The sequence below is a fragment of the Squalius cephalus genome (genome assembly GCF_949319135.1).
Source record: "Squalius cephalus genome assembly, chromosome: 1".
In the NCBI taxonomy this organism is placed as follows: domain Eukaryota; kingdom Metazoa; phylum Chordata; class Actinopteri; order Cypriniformes; family Leuciscidae; genus Squalius; species Squalius cephalus.
This window is the reverse complement of record NC_137122.1, coordinates 19,856,031-19,875,504: the sequence shown is the minus strand read 5'-3', so window position 1 is coordinate 19,875,504 and position 19,474 is coordinate 19,856,031. Positions and strand designations below refer to the sequence as shown.

At 38.6% G+C, this 19,474-nt stretch overlaps 2 protein-coding genes and 1 long non-coding RNA gene across 4 annotated transcripts in view; 2 read left to right on the top strand and 1 right to left on the bottom strand.

Moving 5' to 3' along the window:
- LOC307164701 (GTPase IMAP family member 9-like) overlaps positions 1-19,474 on the bottom strand; it is a 138,121-nt gene that overhangs the window by 6,868 nt on the left and 111,779 nt on the right. The window lies entirely within an intron of this gene.
- Positions 29-6,398, top strand: LOC307164994. The gene is made up of 3 exons (XR_013822375.1): positions 29-108; positions 5,293-5,902; positions 6,300-6,398. It is a non-coding gene; the product is annotated as an uncharacterized lncRNA (long non-coding RNA).
- Positions 6,951-11,429, top strand: LOC307171237 (uncharacterized protein; the record flags this gene model as incomplete). Its single annotated transcript, XM_079892739.1, has 2 exons — positions 6,951-6,984; positions 8,165-11,429. 2 exons carry the CDS (start codon positions 6,951-6,953, stop codon positions 9,778-9,780), a joined length of 1,650 nt encoding a protein of 549 aa, XP_079748865.1. The 3' UTR covers positions 9,781-11,429.

Sequence of the window (19,474 nt, the reverse complement as noted above, 5' to 3'; positions counted from 1 at the left end):
GACTGAAGTGGATTCTCTGTGCAGGTGACGAGTGAACACGAAGACAGGCGATCAGGATGACGGACGGAAGACAGACAGGAGACTGGAAACAGGACGAGACGATCTCAGGTGAGTAGATTGGTAAGGAGTCTGACAGAAAGCAGTGTATTACTGCGATGAGACCAGGCGAGGAGTGAATGGTGAGCGGGGCATATGAAGGGTGTGTTGATGAGGGAGTGCAGGTGCAGCGAATCAGTACTCTGGTGATTGAGTGATGATTGTGGCTGTGACGTGTGGCTGACTGTTGTTCACTTCGATCTATTTTTATTACCATAATTTTTTTTATCTGACTACTCAATTAATCGATGGAATAATCGGTAGAATACTCGATTACTAAAATAATCAATAACTGCCTCCCTAGCTGAACTATCATTTTCATTGCAAACTGAACTGCAATCAGACGTGTGTTTGAAAACACTCAATTAGAGGAGCACTGATATGAAAATGTTGGCCGATACCGATAACCGATATATTAGCAGTTAAATCTAAATTCAAATTTTGATATACTTTGATAGCTTGGATACAAAAACAAAAGGCTCGCCATTAAAAGCCATGTCACAAACACTTCAACATAAATCAAACATAAAATACAGTAGCCTCGTTTGAACCAGTGTAAGATTCCTCAACTTTTACTTTTTTTTTTACACTCCTATGACCAACTTTCTTTATTAAAAATGGTAACACTTTATAATGTGGTTTCATTTTGTTAGTATTAGTTAAAGGAGCTGTATGTAAGAAATGTATTTCAATTAATCATAAAATGGCCCTGATATGTCACTAGACATTAAGAAATCATGTTCATTTCAAATACTTATATCGCTGACAACAGTAGTACGGCCAGGATATTGTCATTTAAAAAGTGAACTTGCAGCCCTCAACTGATGTTGATGTTGTCATCTTGTGTTTTGGCCTGAAGCCCCACCCTCCACCTATCTACCAATCACGAAGTCAGAAGTGTTTCGGCATCCGGGTTGCCAGCTCTGCTGCTCTTACCACAGCTGCAGCTCCTTGTAGCAGCCTACGTTCCTGCTGGATCCTGCAGCATATCTGGCAACCTCGAGTCAGGGGGAGGGGGAGCGGATACACTGCTCTACAGTAATTTGAAAGTGATTGCAGTACCAGTTTTGGCCACAATCTTACATACAGCTCCTTTAACATGAACTGAAAATACATTTTTAAGATCCAAAGTTGTATAAGTAAGGAATAATTGACTCCTGGCAGTTGAAGTATTAGAAAAATAATGCACACCCGAGGTGGTAATGCGGTCACGAAGCGAACCGTTACACCTCAGGTGTGCATTATTTTTCTAATAATTCAACTGCCAGGAGTCAATTATTCCGCTTATTCTACAGCTACCACACCTCGAAACATTGTTCAGATTATGTATTTCAAGACGTTTGTCAAGTTTTTTCAGAGAGAAACATGTGCGTCAATATTATTATTTATTTATTTATTAATTCAATTTGTTTTAATTAATTCGTTAATTCTTTTTTTCTATTAGTATGTGCAGCCTGTATATATATATGTACCGGTATGTATGTATATATATATATATATATATATATACACACTCACCTAAAGGATTATTAGGAACACCTGTTCAATTTCTCATTAATGCAATTATCTAATCAACCTAACAGTTGGAAATGGATGGCAGTTGCTTCAATGCATTTAGGGGTGTGGTCCTGGTCAAGACAATCTCCTGAACTCCAAACTGAATGCCAGAATGGGAAAGAAAGGTGATTTAAGCAATTTTGAGCGTTGCATGGTTGTTGGTGCCAGACGGGCCGGTCTGAGTATTTCACAATCTGCTCAGTTACTGGGATTTTCACGCACAACCATTTCTAGGGTTTACAAAGAATGGTGTGAAAAGGGAAAAACATCCAGTATGCGGCAGTCCTGTGGGCGAAAATGCCTTGTTGATGCTAGAGGTCAGAGGAGAATGGGCCGACTGATTCAAGCTGATAGAAGAGCAACTTTGACTGAAATAACCACTCGTTACAACCGAGGTATGCAGCAAAGCATTTGTGAAGCCACAACACGCACAACCTTGAGGCGGATGGGCTACAACAGCAGAAGACCCCACCGGGTACCACTCATCTCCACTACAAATAGGAAAAAGAGGCTACAATTTGCACGAGCTCACCAAAATTGGACAGTTGAAGACTGGAAAAATGTTGCCTGGTCTGATGAGTCTCGATTTCTGTTGAGACATTCAGATGGTAGAGTCAGAATTTGGCGTAAACAGAATGAGAACATGGATCCATCATGCCTTGTTACCACTGTGCAGGATGGTGGTGGTGGTGTAATGGTGTGGGGGATGTTTTCTTGGCACACTTTAGGCCCCTTAGTGCCAATTGGGCATCGTTTAAATGCCACGGCCTACCTGAGCATTGTTTCTGACCATGTCCATCCCTTTATGACCACCATGTACCCATCCTCTGATGGCTACTTCCAGCAGGATAATGCACCATGTCACAAAGCTCGAATCATTTCAAATTGGTTTCTTGAACATGACAATGAGTTCACTGTACTAAAATGGCCCCCACAGTCACCAGATCTCAACCCAATAGAGCATCTTTGGGATGTGGTGGAACGGGAGCTTCGTGCCCTGGATGTGCATCCCACAAATCTCCATCAACTGCAAGATGCTATCCTATCAATATGGGCCAACATTTCTAAAGAATGCTTTCAGCACCTTGTTGAATCAATGCCACGTAGAATTAAGGCAGTTCTGAAGGCGAAAGGGGGTCAAACACAGTATTAGTATGGTGTTCCTAATAATCCTTTAGGTGAGTGTATATATATATATATGCCATCTGAATATATAAGTGCCATCTGAAATTTTCTTATAGAATGATAATTTTTATCAAGCTTGTATATTTAAGTTCAGTAATTTCACTTAAATGGCAATGAAATTGACCTATTAATTGTATTTTATACTTCTCGATTAATCATCAAAATAATTGACTGATTATGCTCAATTGCGAAAATAACGGTTAGTGACAGCCCTACAGTGAAATATATTTTGTCCTCCCATCTCATATTTTTTCCACCACCATGTCCCTTTAGTGGCACCGTAGAACGTGTCACATCCCTATGGATGATGGTAAACCCTGCGACTACTGACAATGAATGAAACTGAATACCAAAAAATAATATTAAATCATTATCAGAAATCGTTTGGAACTACAATCAACACTTTTTAGGTCATAATAATAAATATAGCTGCGAGCAGCGATTGCGGGCCCAAGCCGGTGGCACCGCCACCCTGGTGCCTTTAGTTACACTAAAGCCACCGGGGTGGCGGTGTCACCGGCTTGGGCCCTCCATCGCTGCTCGCAGCTATATTTATATATATAGCTATATTTATTATATATATATATATATATATATATATATATATATATATATATATGCCAGTTGGTGGCGCTATAACTTTGACTCACAATAGTTACATCCATCTGATCGGCCTCTTACCACGAACACACTGCTGAAGTTTCATCAAGATCAGTTAACGTATGCAGAAGTTATATTACTTCGTGTTTTTCTTTTCTCGCCATTGTTTCCTCGCCACGACCAAACCGTTCGAGATATCAAAAATCCGTCCGGAATTTATCATCCTCAATGTCTTGATTTCATGCTGACCGAGTTTGGAGGCGATTGGAGGAATTCTCTAGGATGAGTACATTAAATTCCACAGAATGCGTTTTTCAAACAACCCATAATAGCCGACTTCCTGTTGGGCGGAGCTAATAACTTAGAGTGCGGAAGTTGTTCGGCCCGATGAGATCTATATGTGTACCGAGTTTCATATTAATTCATGCAAGCGTGTTTGATATATGGACCAAGTTTTCAGACCGTGTCCAAGGGGGCGCTGTTGAGCGGCTTCAGCCCGGCTCTGATGACCGTGGGTTCTGACCTGTGTGGAAAGTTTCAAGAGTTTTTGAGCACTTTAAGGGCCCCAAAAGCCCCTGAAACCTTGAAAAACAAAGATTAAAAGGAATAGACAACCCCCCCCCCCCACCCCACACACACACAGACACACACAGAGAGAGAGAAAATTCTCCAGAAAATCCACATCCAAACCAAAATATCTGACTTCCTGTGGGTCTGAGGTTATGACTGTAAATTAGAAAGTTGTCCTGCTTGATGAGAGCAATACACCTACCAAGTTTTGTGATTCTAGGAAAAACTAAGCCCCCATTTTTGACTAAAGGTGGCGCTACTGAGCCATTCCACCACACCCGTTTCTGAAACTTTGCACATGTCTACTGTATAATAAATGTGATGTGTCTGTCGAGTTTCATGCATTTTCAAGCATGTGAAGAGTCTCAAAAGCATCCGAAAAGAATATTAAAGTTTGATGCGTTGCCACGGCAACAGTATCTAAGATATCAATAATCCTTTCACAGGTCTACATCTGCCGTGTGTCTACATTATACACATAAAGTTTTAAGCAAATCGGGTAAAAATAAGAAAGTGATTTCAAAGCATTTTGAAAGTGACACACTTCCTGTTGCCAGTTGGTGGCGCTATAACTTTGACTCACAATAGTTACATCCATGTGATCGGCCTCTTACAACGAACACACTGCTGAAGTTTCAGCAAGATCAGTTAATGTATGCAGAAGTTATAACACACTTCCTGTCTCCCATTATTCGCCATAAATTTGTTTCCTCAACACGGCCAAACCGTTCGAGATATCAAAAATCTGTTCGCAAGAATTCATCCTCAATGTCTTGACTTCATTCACACCGAGTTTGGCGGCGATCGGATGAATTCCCTAGGAGGAGTATTTCACATTCCATTGTATGCGTTTTCCAAACAACGTATAATAACCGACTTCCTGTTGGGCTTTTGTAAAACTTAGAGAACGAAAGTTGTGCGGCCCGATGAGATCTATATGTGTACTGAGTTTCATATTATTACATGCAAGCTTGTTTGATATATGGACCAAGATTTCGGACCCCATTCCAGGGGGCGCTGTCGAGCCCCCCTGCCACGCCCGGGTACCAGCTTCAGTCCGGCCCTGATGGCCGCGGGTTCTGACCTAATAATAATAATGGAATCAGATGCAATTAAGCACCAAGAAAAGACAGATCAACGCAACTTGCCTTCAGCCACTCTATTTGAAACAGTCTCCGGGCCAGTAGGTCCTTACAGAAGCATTCCCATATACTACATGTACTGAAGGAAATGTCTGTGAGATTTTTGATAAATGTGTGTTTATGTGTCATTTTTGTCTTGCAGCACTTTTTAGCTTTAGGCCACATCTTGAAAATGGCAGAAAGGATTGAGGGTCTGAATTTGGTGTTACTGGGAAAAATAGGAGCTGGGAAAAGTGCATCAGGAAACACAATACTGGGACGAAAAGCTTTTGAATCAAAGGAAAGTTTCACTTCTGTCACACAAGAATTAGCTGTTGAATCTGGGTGGGTCTGTGGAAGACGGGTCATTGTTTATGACACACCAGGACTATTCAACACAAAGCTCAGTGAAGTGGAGATTCAGCAGATTTATGCAAATGTTCTTCAGAGATGTGAATCAGATCCCTGTGTGTTTCTGCTGGTCATCAAAGCTGACAGATTCACTATAAAAGAGAGAGAAACTGTGGAGAAGATTGAGGAGCTGTTAGGAGAAGAGCGCTTGAAGAAAACCTGGATTCTCTTCACTGGAAGAGATGAACTAGAGGAAGAAAACATGTCAATAGATGAATTCATCTATGAGACTGAACCACTGAAGAGACTCGTTCAGAAATATGACCAGAGATACCATGTGTTCAACAACAAGAAGAGAGAACCTAATGGACAAGTTCAAGAGCTGTTTACAAAAATATATTCAACATACCCTGACATAATAGGTGAGTGAGTCGTTATTATACAAAATATTATAAATATTTAAGACAAATTGTGAAAGTCTGCTCTCACTGACTGTCTTTAGAGATTCAAACGCTGCGTCACAGCGAGAAAGAGTTACAGAGAGAGAGAGATCTCTGTATTATAATGTTTTACTCATTACAGATTGGTTTGTCATTTTTTCTCCTGCATGACATGATAAATGTTCTGCACACTTTTTTCCCCAAAAGCTAGTGTTTAAGCTATTTACAGATGTGACTAGAATAAAACATTTAATGCTATTGTATGTAATGTATCTGGGAAAATCTGAAATGTATGACTGTAACAGCTGAATCTCTGTTTAACCACTGTGAGTAAAGTGAGGGCTGAAAAATGCAATCCATTTTATATCTTTTTATACAGAAAAAGGAGCAAAACCGAAGCGGACTCTAGCGGCGAGAATACTAGAAAGTGTTCCTGACCCCAGGCATGTGAATATCAGGAGGAGTGTTTTATGTACAGGTAGTGTTAAAATACTCCATCATTCTCTTCACTCGTGGAGATCTGATAGATAGTTTGATATTTGAACTCTTAATACACAGATCTCACTGACACAATGTAGTCAATTTCATTCGTAGTCTGCAGTTGCAGGGTTTAATAAAATCATCCATAGGGATGTGATGCAATCTACGGAGCCACTAAAGGGACATAGTGGTGGAAAAATGAGATGAGAGGAAAAAATATATTTACTTATTTATTTCGCCCAATATACTTTTGCATTATCTTGCATATATATAGTTGGATAATTATATTATAAATATTTTGCGGGCAGAGAGCCACTATCAATATGCAAGCAATGTGCTTGCTCTTCACTTTTGAATTTGTGATCACGCATACTACCACAGCAAGCCTAACAAAGTCCCTTCTGGGTCTCTGTAGAATGCTTTATTCATTTTCCATATCTGGTTATTGTAATGCAGCTAGTTTGATCTCTGCATTTCACCATTGTGTTCTTGAATTAGGAATAGGTGAACTTAGGGCTGCACGATATATCGTTTTAGCATCAATATCGTGATGTGTGATGTCAAGTATAAGGATCGTAGATCAGGTTAGTTTAACCAGTTTGTCATTTGCACGTCTTTTTAAGTCCTATCAGTTTATCAGTTTAAACATTCAAACCAGCTTAAAGCATTCAAGCGCAAGAAGACTCGAAGGAGAACTGGATCTCGCACCCCGTTTTCTGTGCAGAGAGCCTCGCAGACAGAACATGAATCAAGTTCTCTTTCTCGTCTTTTTGTGCTTGAAAGGACACAGACATGCAAAATTGTTAAAATTCCAGTCTCCGCAAGTATACTCGTAAAAACAGTCAGGTATGTCTTAAGTGAACATAACATTTAAAGTCCCCCTGTAGTCAATAATTGTATCCCTTAAAACTCATCATTGATCACCAAATTGACCTATTTAGATGCTTTTTCCTGGAACATAAAAAATACTTCATGCCTTAAAATAGCTTGAATGTAACTCTACACCCTTTCCTCATTTAGTATACGTGGTTCTATGAATATGTTAATGAGCCCCGCCTGCACTCACTCACTCCAGCTCAGAGATGCACTTGTTGACAATCACACATTGATCTGATTGGTTACAAGGTAGTTTGTGACGTCAGAAACACCAGCGATTTCAAACTGTGTTTTTGAGGCTGTCTTTGGTTCACCGCAGTTTTACGGAGTAAATACTCAGCAATGGTGTCGACTTGTGAATTTACACATGGTTTGTCTGAAAGCATATTAAAAACACCACATAGACATATAAACAACATTAAAAACTGGATTTTCACCACAGGGGGACTTTAAGAGTAAAAACGGATGTGTATCATTATATTGAATACATGCAGCTCTTAATATACCTGCTGTTGTTTGTGTTATTAATGTTAATCAAACAAAAGACAAAAATAATCACTTTTGCTGTTGATTATTCAATTTCTATACTTGAATAATGTTATACTTGCCTGAAAAACATAAAGCACTGTTTATATCATTTATATCTTTGTTCTACTGTATATCTGTGCTTTTGTTTATTTTGCAGATTCACTCCCCTTCAAAATCATCCCAATCATCCTAGAATTATTAATTATTTCCAAATAGAGCTATTCAAGTCATCTGGTTAAATGTTTTTTGATATGACAATATATATTAAATAAAAACAGTATCACAATGTCAGATTTTTTCAATATCATGCAGCCCCAGGTGAAAAGATCACTGCTTGCATCTGCTTTCTCTATTGTACAGATGTAGAGAGGTTGACCAGCCTGTTTTCTGTCAGACTTCCTGTTTTGTGCAAACCAGACACTTCCAGACGGATTGTTCTTCTTGGTAAAACCGGTGTTGGGAAGAGTGCATCTGGAAACACAATACTGGGACAGAGAGAGTTCAGATCTGAGAGGAGTACAAGATCAGTAACCTGTGAATGTTCAGATGCTCGTGCCACTGTTTCAGGCAGATCTGTGTCTCTAGTTGATACTCCTGGATTCTTTCACTCACACATGAACTCTGAAGAGTTAATGACAGAGATAGCATGGAGTGTTTATTTATCCAGTCCTGGACCTCATACATTTCTTATTGTGATTAATCTGAGTATGATTTTCACTGAACTGGAGCAGCAGATTGCAGAACAGATTAAAACATTGTTTGGTGAAGAAGTGTTAAAATACTCCATCATTCTCTTCACTCATGGAGATAAGCTTAAAGGAGAATCTGTGGAGAAACTCATTAAGCAGAACTGTATATTAAGAGATCTAGTTGGTCGGTGTGGAGGTAGATTTCACGTCTTCAACAATAGAGATGAGAATAACAGAGAGCAGGTGGATGATCTACTGCAGAAGATTGACACATTGATAGAGCAGAATGGAGAAGGACACTTCAGTAATCAGATGATTGAAGATCCTCTGAGATTCAGACGAGAGAAAGAAGAGCAGAGACAGAGAGAGAAAGAGGAAAGAAAACAACAAGAGAAGAAACTAAGACAAGAGGAGATTGAGAGAGTGATAAATGAGACGGAGAGGAGAATCAGAGCAGAGTTTGAAGGTCCACCAAGATTTTTACAAGAAAGAATTAAGTCAATGAGACTGAGAGATGAAGACAGGAAACGACGAGAGGAGATTGAGACAGAAAGGAGGCAGAACAGAGGATTACTGTCGTTTATAGTCCGCAATCAAACAGAAATGATTAGAAAACAAGCGGAGGTACAAAGACGAGAGGAGATTGAGAGAGTGATAAAGGAGACAGAGAGGAGAATCAGAGAAGAGTTTGAAGGTCCACCAAGATTTTTACTAGAAAGATTTAAATTAATGAGACTGAGAGAGGAAATGGAGAAAACACATCAAGAGGAGATTGAGAGAGTGATAAAGGAGACAGAGGAGAGAGTCAGAGCAGAATTTGAAGGTCCACCAAGATTTTTACTAGAAAGATTTAAAGCAATGAGACGGAGAGATGAAGCGGAGAAAACACAACGAGAGGAGCAAGAAAGACAAGAGGAGATTGAGAGAGTGAGAAAGGAGACGGAGGAGAAAATCAGAGCAGAGTTTGAAGGTCCACCAAGATTTTTACAAGAAAGACTTAAAGCAATGAGACTGAGCGTGGAAGAGAGGATACAAGAAGAGGTGGAACGAGAGGAGGAGTTTGAGAGATTCTTTGATTATCCGGATTCATCAATGAGACATGTGGAAATGGATATAGAAATGGAAATGGAAATGCATATGAAAATGAGACGTATAAGACATATGGAAATGAGACATATGGAAATGATACATATGGAAATGCAGAGAAAACTACAAGAGGAGATTGAGAGAGTGGTAAAGGAAACGGAGGAGAAAATCAGAGCAGAGTTTAAAGGTCCACCAAGATGATGATGATGAGACATACTTAAATCAGTGAGTGAGAAGGATCAAGAGGAAAAACAGACATGAAGACATGAGAAGGCCATCAATATTTTTGAGAGAGAGAGAGAGAGAGAATGCGAAATAGAAGCAAGATTGAGAACTGACAAGAAAACTAAAGGGACGTGTCTGTAGTTGATACTCCTGGATTGTTTGACATACTGATGAAACAAGATGATGATGAAGAAGACAAGCAGGGGAGTTCAACCCATTTTTTTCAGGGTTCTGCATCATAAATCATTTAGTGGAACTAATAGTGGAAACAAGAGGAACATAAGATTGATAGTGTGATAAAGGCAGATGAGAGAAGAGTGAATTATTAAAGAGGATTCAAAGATGGAACAAAGGATGGGCTAAAAGCAATGCTACATGCTTCGCCAGCTGATAAAGTCAGCCTGAGAAACTCTTCATCATCATCATCATCATCATCATCATCACTGCTGTGTTCCAGCTGGAGAACTCAACAACAGTACAGCATAAAACACTGAACAACTGAAGAAACATTTCCACATTCAGCTGACGAGACGGCTCTGGAACAAAGACCAGAAGATGGACCATATTAAATATAATTGCAGATTAGCATTTATTTTACATTTAGATTTTGACATTTTTTGGTTATGTCAGTTGTTCAGTCATCATTCTCCATAATTTGTGTCCACAGAGCAGAACGGTTCATATACGCACTGTTCAACAGTTCAACACATCTAAACATGTTTCATCGTTTCTGGCTGCATGATGATGATGATGAGGATGATGAAGTGAGCTCTCACACTACTTTCCTATTCTAGTTTCTGTTCTGATATTATTAAGATATTACCAATGTCTCATTCATACTGTAATATCAAGCATTCTTTTATCAGTTTCAATGATTTCGGAAGCCTGTTTCATGTTCTTCTCTTCTGTTTAAAATCAAGACACGACCAAGTTGTATTTACAAGGTGTGGGATAGGCCATAGTTTTCAGCAAAAAGTAGAATAATGCACTTCTCATCACTGACCAAAAGTGGTTATTTGATGTTAATGGATTATATTCACTTACAATAGTCTCTTGGCACAGATCACACATTCTGAATTTTGATTTTTAAAATATATTATGTGGAAGAAAATTAAGACACAGACATCAAGATTCAGCATAAGAATCATACTAGACTGACTCATGGGCATTTATTGAGGGGTGAAGAAGCACCAAAATGTTAGTACTTCAGTATCAACTCTCTGTAAAGCATATTCTTTTTGATTGCCTGATCTTTAATGTTATGAGACAACACTTTTTATCAGGACAAACTTTTATCAGGAATCTTTTATAGAATTGTACTCATTTTGTACATGTACTTATTTTATTTTATTTTTTTATTTGTCTAAGTTGAATTTTATTAAATGTTTGTTTTCGTTATATTGTACTTTTGATGTTAAATGTTTAATATGTATCTGCCATGTAATAGCTGGTGATGTTGATATGGCAATAAACTCAAATATTATTACTATTCCTCTTTTGTTTGTTACTGTAATTGCCTCTTTTAAGCAGATGCTGTCATTTGCTACTAATGTACATTACACATGTATAATGTAAACAGGTTTTCTTTATGAATTATGCGTTGTACAGTGGGGAGAACAAGTATTTGAGTACACTGGCGATTTTGCAGGTTTTCCCACTTACAAAGCATATAGAAGTTTGTAATTTTTATCGTAGGTACTCTTTAACTGTGAGTGACGGAATCTAAAACAAAAATCCAGAAAATCACATTGTATGTAATGTGTAATTAAGTAAGTAATTAATCTGCATTTTATTGCATGACATAAGTATTTGATACATCAGAAAAGCAGAACTTAATATTTGGTACAGAAACCTTTGTTTGCAGTTACAGAGATCATGCGTTTCCTGTAGTTCTTGACCAGGTTTGCACACACTGCAGCAGGGATTTTGGCCCACTCCTCCATGCAGACCTTCTCCAGATCCTCCAGGTTTCGGGACTGTCACTGGAAAATACAGATTTTCAGCTCCCTCCAAAGATTTTCTATTGGGTTCAGGTCTGGAGACTGGCTAGGCCACTCCAGGACCTTGAGATGCTTCTTACGGAGCCACTCCTTAGTTGCTCTGGCTGTGTTTTGGGGCGTTGTCATGCTGGAAGACCCAGCCTCGACCCATCTTCAATGCTCTTTCTGAGGGAAGGAGGTTGTTGGCCAAGATCTCACGATACATGGCCCCATCCATCCTCCCCTCAATACGGTGCAGTCGTCCTGTCCCCATGCAGAAAAGCAAGCCCAAAGAATGATGTTTCCACCTCCATGCTTCACGGTTGGGATGGTGTTCTTGGGGTTGTACTCATCCTTCTTCTTCCTCCAAACACGGCGAGTGGAGTTAAGACCAAAAAGCACTATTTTTGTCTCATCAGAACACATGACCTTCTCCCATTCCTCCTCTGGATCATCCAGATGGTCATCGGCAAACTTCAGACGGGCCTGGACATGCACTGGCTTGAGCAGGGGGACCTTGCTTGCGCTACAGGATTTTAATCCATGACGGCGTAGTGTGTTACTAATGGTTTTCTTTGAGACTGTGGTCCCAGCTCTCTTCAGGTCATTGACCAGGTCCTGCCGTGTAGTTCTGGGCTGATCCCTCACCTTCCTCATGATCATTGATGCCCCACGAGGTGAGATCTTGCTTGGTGCCCCAGACGAGGGAGATTGACCGTCATCTTGAACTTCTTCCATTTTCTAATATTTGCTCCAACAGTTGTTGCCTTCTCACCAAGCTGCTTGCCTATTGTCCTGTAGCCCATCCCAGCCTTGTGCAGGTCTACAGTTTTATCCCTGATGTCCTTACACAGCTCTCTGGTCTTGGCCATTATGGAGAGGTTGGAGTCTGTTTGATTGAGTGTGTGGACAGGTGTCTTTTATACAGGTAACATGTTCAAACAGGTGCAGTTAATACAGGTAATGAGTGGAGAACAGGTCTGTGAGAGCCGGAATTCTTACTGGTTGGTAAGTGATCAAATACTTATGTCATGCAATAAAATGCAAATTAATTATTTAAAAATCATATAATGTGATTTTCTGGATTTTTGTTTTAGATTCCATCTTTCACAGTTGAAGTGTACAGACCTCTACCATGCTTTGTAAGTAGGAAAACCTGCAAAATTGGCAGTGTATCAAATACTTGTTCTCCCCACTGTACATATTTTTGATAAAACATTAAATGTATTTACTATGTTAAAGTTCAAAGAGCATTTTAGTGCTTCTCAGATATTTAGTAAACCCTACTTTATTATTTAAAATTATGTACTTTTTTTTCCCAGTAGAAATCAAATATGCAGAAGCTGAGATAATAAAACAGACGCATGCAGCTTAAGTAAGAACAAGATGTAGGTTTTATTTATTTATTTATTTAATCATAATATATAATACATAATATCAGTTTTAGAAATTCTTCATCATTGAAGCAACTCATGCCACAAATGTATGCATGCTTTTTATAAGTTAATATAAGTTTATCACATCTTTAACAGCATGTATAACTTGTTTTATTTAAGGGACTTTCATCTTCAAGACTCATCATGAACTTTGTCTTTGTGAGATTGTTCATCAGTTTATGTCATCAATAAAGCTTTGAGAGTGTTTCTCTTCCCCATAACCAACAAAGCAGACATTTCTGTCATTTAAAATAGTGAAATAACTAGTCTTTTGTCTTAATTGTTTTGTTGTTCCTGTTCACTGTTCCTATATTCAGTTCTGGATTATTCTGGTCTCATATTTTCTCAGTAGTTATTTAATTTCTCAGTAGAAATAGTCGTAAACCTCATTAGTTTTCTGGAGAAAACAGTGATGTCATCATCTAGCTCAGTTCTCATATAATGGTGTCCAGTGATGGAAATAACAGCGTTACTTTTTTCAGTAATGAGTAATCAAAGGATTTACGGTTTCCGCCGTGACCGTAACTGACAATAAAATGCAGCGTTACTATAATTGAGCTCACTGAAGCGGCTTTCATCCGAGTATCTCTCTCCGCCATAGGACCTGCAAAGGTTTTTTTTTTTTTTTTTCATGTGTGTGTGTGTGAGGTGCCGGACTGGACAACAGCGATACGAATGCCGCTAGACAGTGCGCGAGAGAGACCGAGTGTGTCCGAGCATTATTTAGTTTGTTTACAATTAAATGACACATTTCAGCATTAGAATAATCAGGCTATTGGTATAATCTGCAACGTTTTAATTAGTTTACATTCTAAAAATAAAATCTAAAAATAACCTGCAGGGAACGTTCACAGAAAACATCTTTGTTTGAAGGTTTTGAACACGTGCGGCAAACGCGCCTAGAATAAAACCCAAAATATTATATTTTATTATTTATTTTCAGTACATTCAGTATTATATTGAGAGCACTTTTTGTTAAACTGTTTACTTTTGTGAGGAAGAAAATACTTCAAGTATGCAGCATGTCTACCAGTTGTGAAGTTGTGTGAAAGTTTTATTTTAATTTGCACTAAAAAGAATGTATCATATATATATATATATATATATATATATATATATATATATATATATATATATATATATATATTGATTGATTGATTGATTGTTCTTTTTTTTTTGGTACATTTCTTAAAGGTCCCATTCCATGGATTATTTTTGTTATTTTATCATGTTTCCAGGGGTGCCCTTATAATGTTAGTATGGTTTTTAGATAAAAAATTGTTATAATTTAGAAATAAAAGGCATATTTCCTAGCCTGATTTCATTCCCTGTTTTGAACACTCTGTTTGAAGGGGCGTGTCTGCTGTGAGACTTCAATGTAAACGCCCTCTGCTGTGATTGGCTGACATGTTTGCATATGAAATATCTGGCATTACATGTGGAACTATCTGGAAAACTTTTACTATTACAGCTATTATACGTTTTTACTATTACAGCTATCGGGATTAACGAATCGTGAGAAGTTTTTTAAGTATTTAGATCTATTTCAATCACATAAAAGGTTGCAGTGATGACTGATGAGCATTGAGCAGATGACACCCAGCAAGCAATAGCCGTCATTTCAATGTCTCGGTTAAATACAGACAAGATATAGTCCGGCTATGTGTAACCCACTTTTAGCCCAAATAACATTTAATCTGGATAAATGTATTTTTTTCCAAAATAACTTGAGAGATGTATGATATTCCATCATGTAAGCAAAGTCAACTGTGATTACAAGTTGTTTGGTTTGCTTTATTTTACATGTTATATGTGTAGGCTGTGCGTAGCCACGATCTAGCTCATATTCAGACCCGGCTATTGTAGCCCACTTTTAGTCAAAACTGATTAATTGTAGTTTTTTGCCAGGCAGTGCATGAAATGGTTGATATTCCATCATGTTCGCTTAATGATATCTACAAGGTTCAATGTGTCATTTCACGACATGGTCGATCTCATCTGTAGTCACGATTTAGCTTCGAATTGGACGGGCTATATGCGGTCTGCTTTAGCCCACCTGGCGAAATCAAAGCAATCTGGTCTACGTACGGCTTGGCTATAGCCCTGATTCAGACCAGCGATATAGTATAATAATATTAGTCTTAAATGTTTTCGCTCACACAGCTTAATGTTTGCTGTCACATATAAACATAATAACATTCATACACAATCTACGACTGTCTATCATTTCAAATTAAATCAAATGCAATTGCATTTCTCAACCGCTAGATGGCACAATCGAAACACTACTGAGACATGACTACTGGGACTACTGGCATGAGATGGGTCTGTCTGCGGACTGCAAGACTGAGGGCGTAACTTGAAGGGGGCGTAACTTGAAGTTGTCCAAATCACAACCGAATCACACGAGATGTCAGAAGAACGAGATTTTGTTGGCAAGACGGCAGCTCGTTTAGAGGGTTCAGAGACCACGGTAAGAATAGGCTTGTTTGAGATGCGCCTTGCCTCGCCTGAAATGTATGCGAGAGTAGGCGGCTGCAGTGAGAGGAGGGGTGAAAAAAGCGCAGGCAAGCCGGACAGTTCTCTCTTCTCGCAGTGGATCTGACACCTGTGAGATCAAAGACGGATATCGCGGGATTCACGGGATTCACGCTCGTGCACAGTGTTGCTAATAAACTGGATGGAACTTAAGTTCTGTTGCTTTTATATGAAAATAAATATAATGAACAAGACACCCAAAGTAGCCTACTTATTTAATTCCATTCCAAATACATGTTTATCAGTCTTTTTTCTTTAATACAGACATGTGTTTTTTTTTCTTTCTTTTTTTTAATAAAAATTACAATGAATAACCCATAGAGATCGCACTGAGATAGTTTGGGAATATTACCACATAACGTATACACATAAAACATGATATCAGAGTTTTAAAATCAAACATTTTAAAAGAGAACAATACATCACGGTTGTTTAAACCAATGAACATTAAGCTGTGTCGTCAGCAAGTCGTTTCTCATCATGCTTTTGATCAGCGCAGTCAGTGGAGAGCAACTGCGCTCGACTGCAGAATCCGACAGGTGCGCCTTGCGCTCGCGAGAGATTTTTGACCTACGTCAGCATGACATCAGAGCAAGGCGGACCGCACTCGGACACATTTCTAACCGGCATGCATCTCGCGTTGATCACCGGTGATCGATTCTGCGCAGATTTTGCTCATCTCAAACAAGCCTAATATTTTCCACAGATAACTGTGTAAGAAATGTTCATACAGTATTGTGTTGTTTTTTTTTTTGGTACTGTTTCTGGAGTTGATAATCTATTAAAAGTTTTTATTTATTTAAAATTAAACCGTCCTCGCTTGGTGTTGTTAAGTATTTTACTGGCTGGCGTGGTAATAATAATGCTGCCTTGCTCTTGGAATTGGCGTAAAACGGCTTTCCTTGGTATAAAATGTACATGAACACCCTCCAATTTCGAACTTGAATGCAATGAGCTCGAAATCACGATTTCAAAAGTTGTAAATATCACATTTCTGATAGCACGTGAAAGCAACATAAGTTAACTAATGGCAGGCAATAAAAACAATATAGGGATGTTCGCCGGAGTCAAATGTGACGTCACGATATGGGCGTGGCCGCGAACTGGTTGGCAGAAAGAACCAACAAGTCGCAGCAGTCTACCTGTGTTTTGTCAGCATAATGTTAATTCTTTGTCCGAAGAAGCTAAAAAGAGATATAATTAAGCTTTTATAACCAGGGTTCATGTTCTCTGCCTGATCCATATCACCTGAGTGAGAATTTTTTGTTGTTCTTTGACTAACGAAGTCAGCAAATTCGTTGGATTTACAGCTAAAAAATGTGGCGGCACATTAGTAAAGAAAGCATCTGTGAAAGCAGCGCAGTTTGAGTGTTTCGGAACGTATATGTGATCGGAGAGCCAGATGAGGCCCTTCTCTGACTGCGTTTGAATGTGTGAGTTAAGTATTAAACTGTTGGTGAGATGAGATGAGATAATGCAACGCTGACATAGGCTAGTACAATGACAGTTGCACAGATGTTGTGAACCGGTGAGAAAATGTCCGGTAGCCTACCCGGTAACTTTACCAGTAATAACAATATTAATTTAGTTCTGCTTAACGGTTCCTGAACGGTGTAACTAACAGCTTCCCAGCCATCAACACAGCCACGTGTGATTTGTTTACATGCGAGCTGCACTAGGTCTATCTGTATTCTAAGAGTTATTATTACTTGTATGGATCTCGTTAATAAATTGACAGAACTTAAATGTGTATTCTTACAAGTTAAAGAAGAAATGTTTTTTCACCTTTTATGAGGCCCAAAAAAAAAACTGTCTGGTAAAGTCACAGTGGCTGGTGGTCAAAAAAGTTAACTTCAGGCCCTGTATATAACATTGGTTGACACGTAAAAATGTATTAAAATACAATAATTTGCCCTTAATATATAAGGGTATGTACACAGATGATACACACAGTACAGTACCCAATCTTGCCGATCACACAGCACGATACAACCATTTTTCTTCTGTGTTTGCGCTGCGCAGCAAGCGGCCATTACTTTTCTTCTGCCAACCAGAGCGCGTCGTGACGTCACGGCGAAGATCCCTATAAGCTAGCTAACGTTAGCCAGGGTAAACATTAGGCTAATTCGGGAGCTCACTCTGTAACATGCAACGTGTAACGTGTAATGTTATTTATTTCCCCTCACACATTGCTGCATTCAGAATAATGCAAGTTTAGTTGTGATTACTTGACGGGTGCCTTTTTACATGAATGTACCGCAGTATTTCTGAAGATCTTGTTCACCAGAACAATAAATGTTAATGTTTGTGATCATTTTAATTCTTATTTTATTTTCCTCTAGCTTCATTCAACAGTTTAAAGTATCTTAAAAAATCCAAACAAATGCCAGTTGTGCAGCAAAATGGGAGATTTCTACATTTGTGTGGGCCACAGTTATGATTCAAGTCAAGGTTCTAGTGCTAAAATTATTTTAATTATCATAATATAACATTCACTTCTACATTAGACTAATGCTTTTTGTTTTAGGCAATAAGTGTTTCTTTTCATTTCTGAATTGTCTTGTTATGGTGGCAAATTAAAGGAGTAGTTCACTTTTAAAATGAAAATTCTGTCATCATATAATACTCACCCTCATGTTGTTTCAAACCTGTATGCATTTCTGTCTTCTGCTGAACACAAAGGAAGATATTTAGAAGAATGTCAGTAACCAGACAGTTTTTGGGTCCCATTGACTTCCATAGTAGGGAAAAAATATATACTATGGAAGTCAATGGGACCCAAAAACTGTCTGGTTACTGACATTCTTCTAAATATCTTCCTTTGTGTTCAGCAGAAGAAAAAAATTCATACAGCTTTGAAACAACATGAGGGTGAGTATATGATGACAGAATTTTCATTTTAAAAGTGAACTACTTTAATATTGAGGAAACAGTGCTACCAGAAAAGTTCATATTTAAAAAAAAGAAGAAATGCAAACATGTTTTACACTTAAACTTTTCTTTTCTTTTGTCAACAGGTGTGGTAAACTGGAACTCCTTTTCAGGGGAGTATAAAAGGACCTACCGCATTCCCTATCTGATCTCCCGTTGCATTCAATGTGATGATTTGTACAAAGACTGTTAAAGGAGAACTCCGGTCAATTTTAACATTGAGCTCATTTTTTTGTAAATTTGGAGTGCTGTCAGTACAGAGAACAACGACAAAAATCGGTGTTGCCTACACTGTGTTATCCTCTTTTTAAAATTTGCACCCTGTTGACTTCAATGGGGCAAGTTTTAAACCTGCTTTTAGCCTCTTAACATCCTTGATGTGTCATTACAAGTGCACAGCCAATGTGAGTGATTCCTTCAGAGTGAACACGGGTGAATCTGACTGCAGTAGATGTGAAAGATATGGATAAAAATTATGTTAATTCGGCCAGCGCTCATACCTGTATTTACATCCTGTTTTCGGTCGAAGTCCACAGTAATCGATTGTCGAGTTCACGCACATAGGTTTAGTTACCTATGATCACGCGCATGAACTCGACAATTGATTACTATGGACTTCGACCGAAAACAGGATGTAAATACAGGTATGAGCGCTGGCTGAAATATTATAATTTTTATTCATATCTTTCACATCTCAACCCAACTCATCCCCTTATATAACTAGGGCACAATACTTTAATTACAACAATTCATACTATACCAATCCTGCTGATTTCAACACTCAAA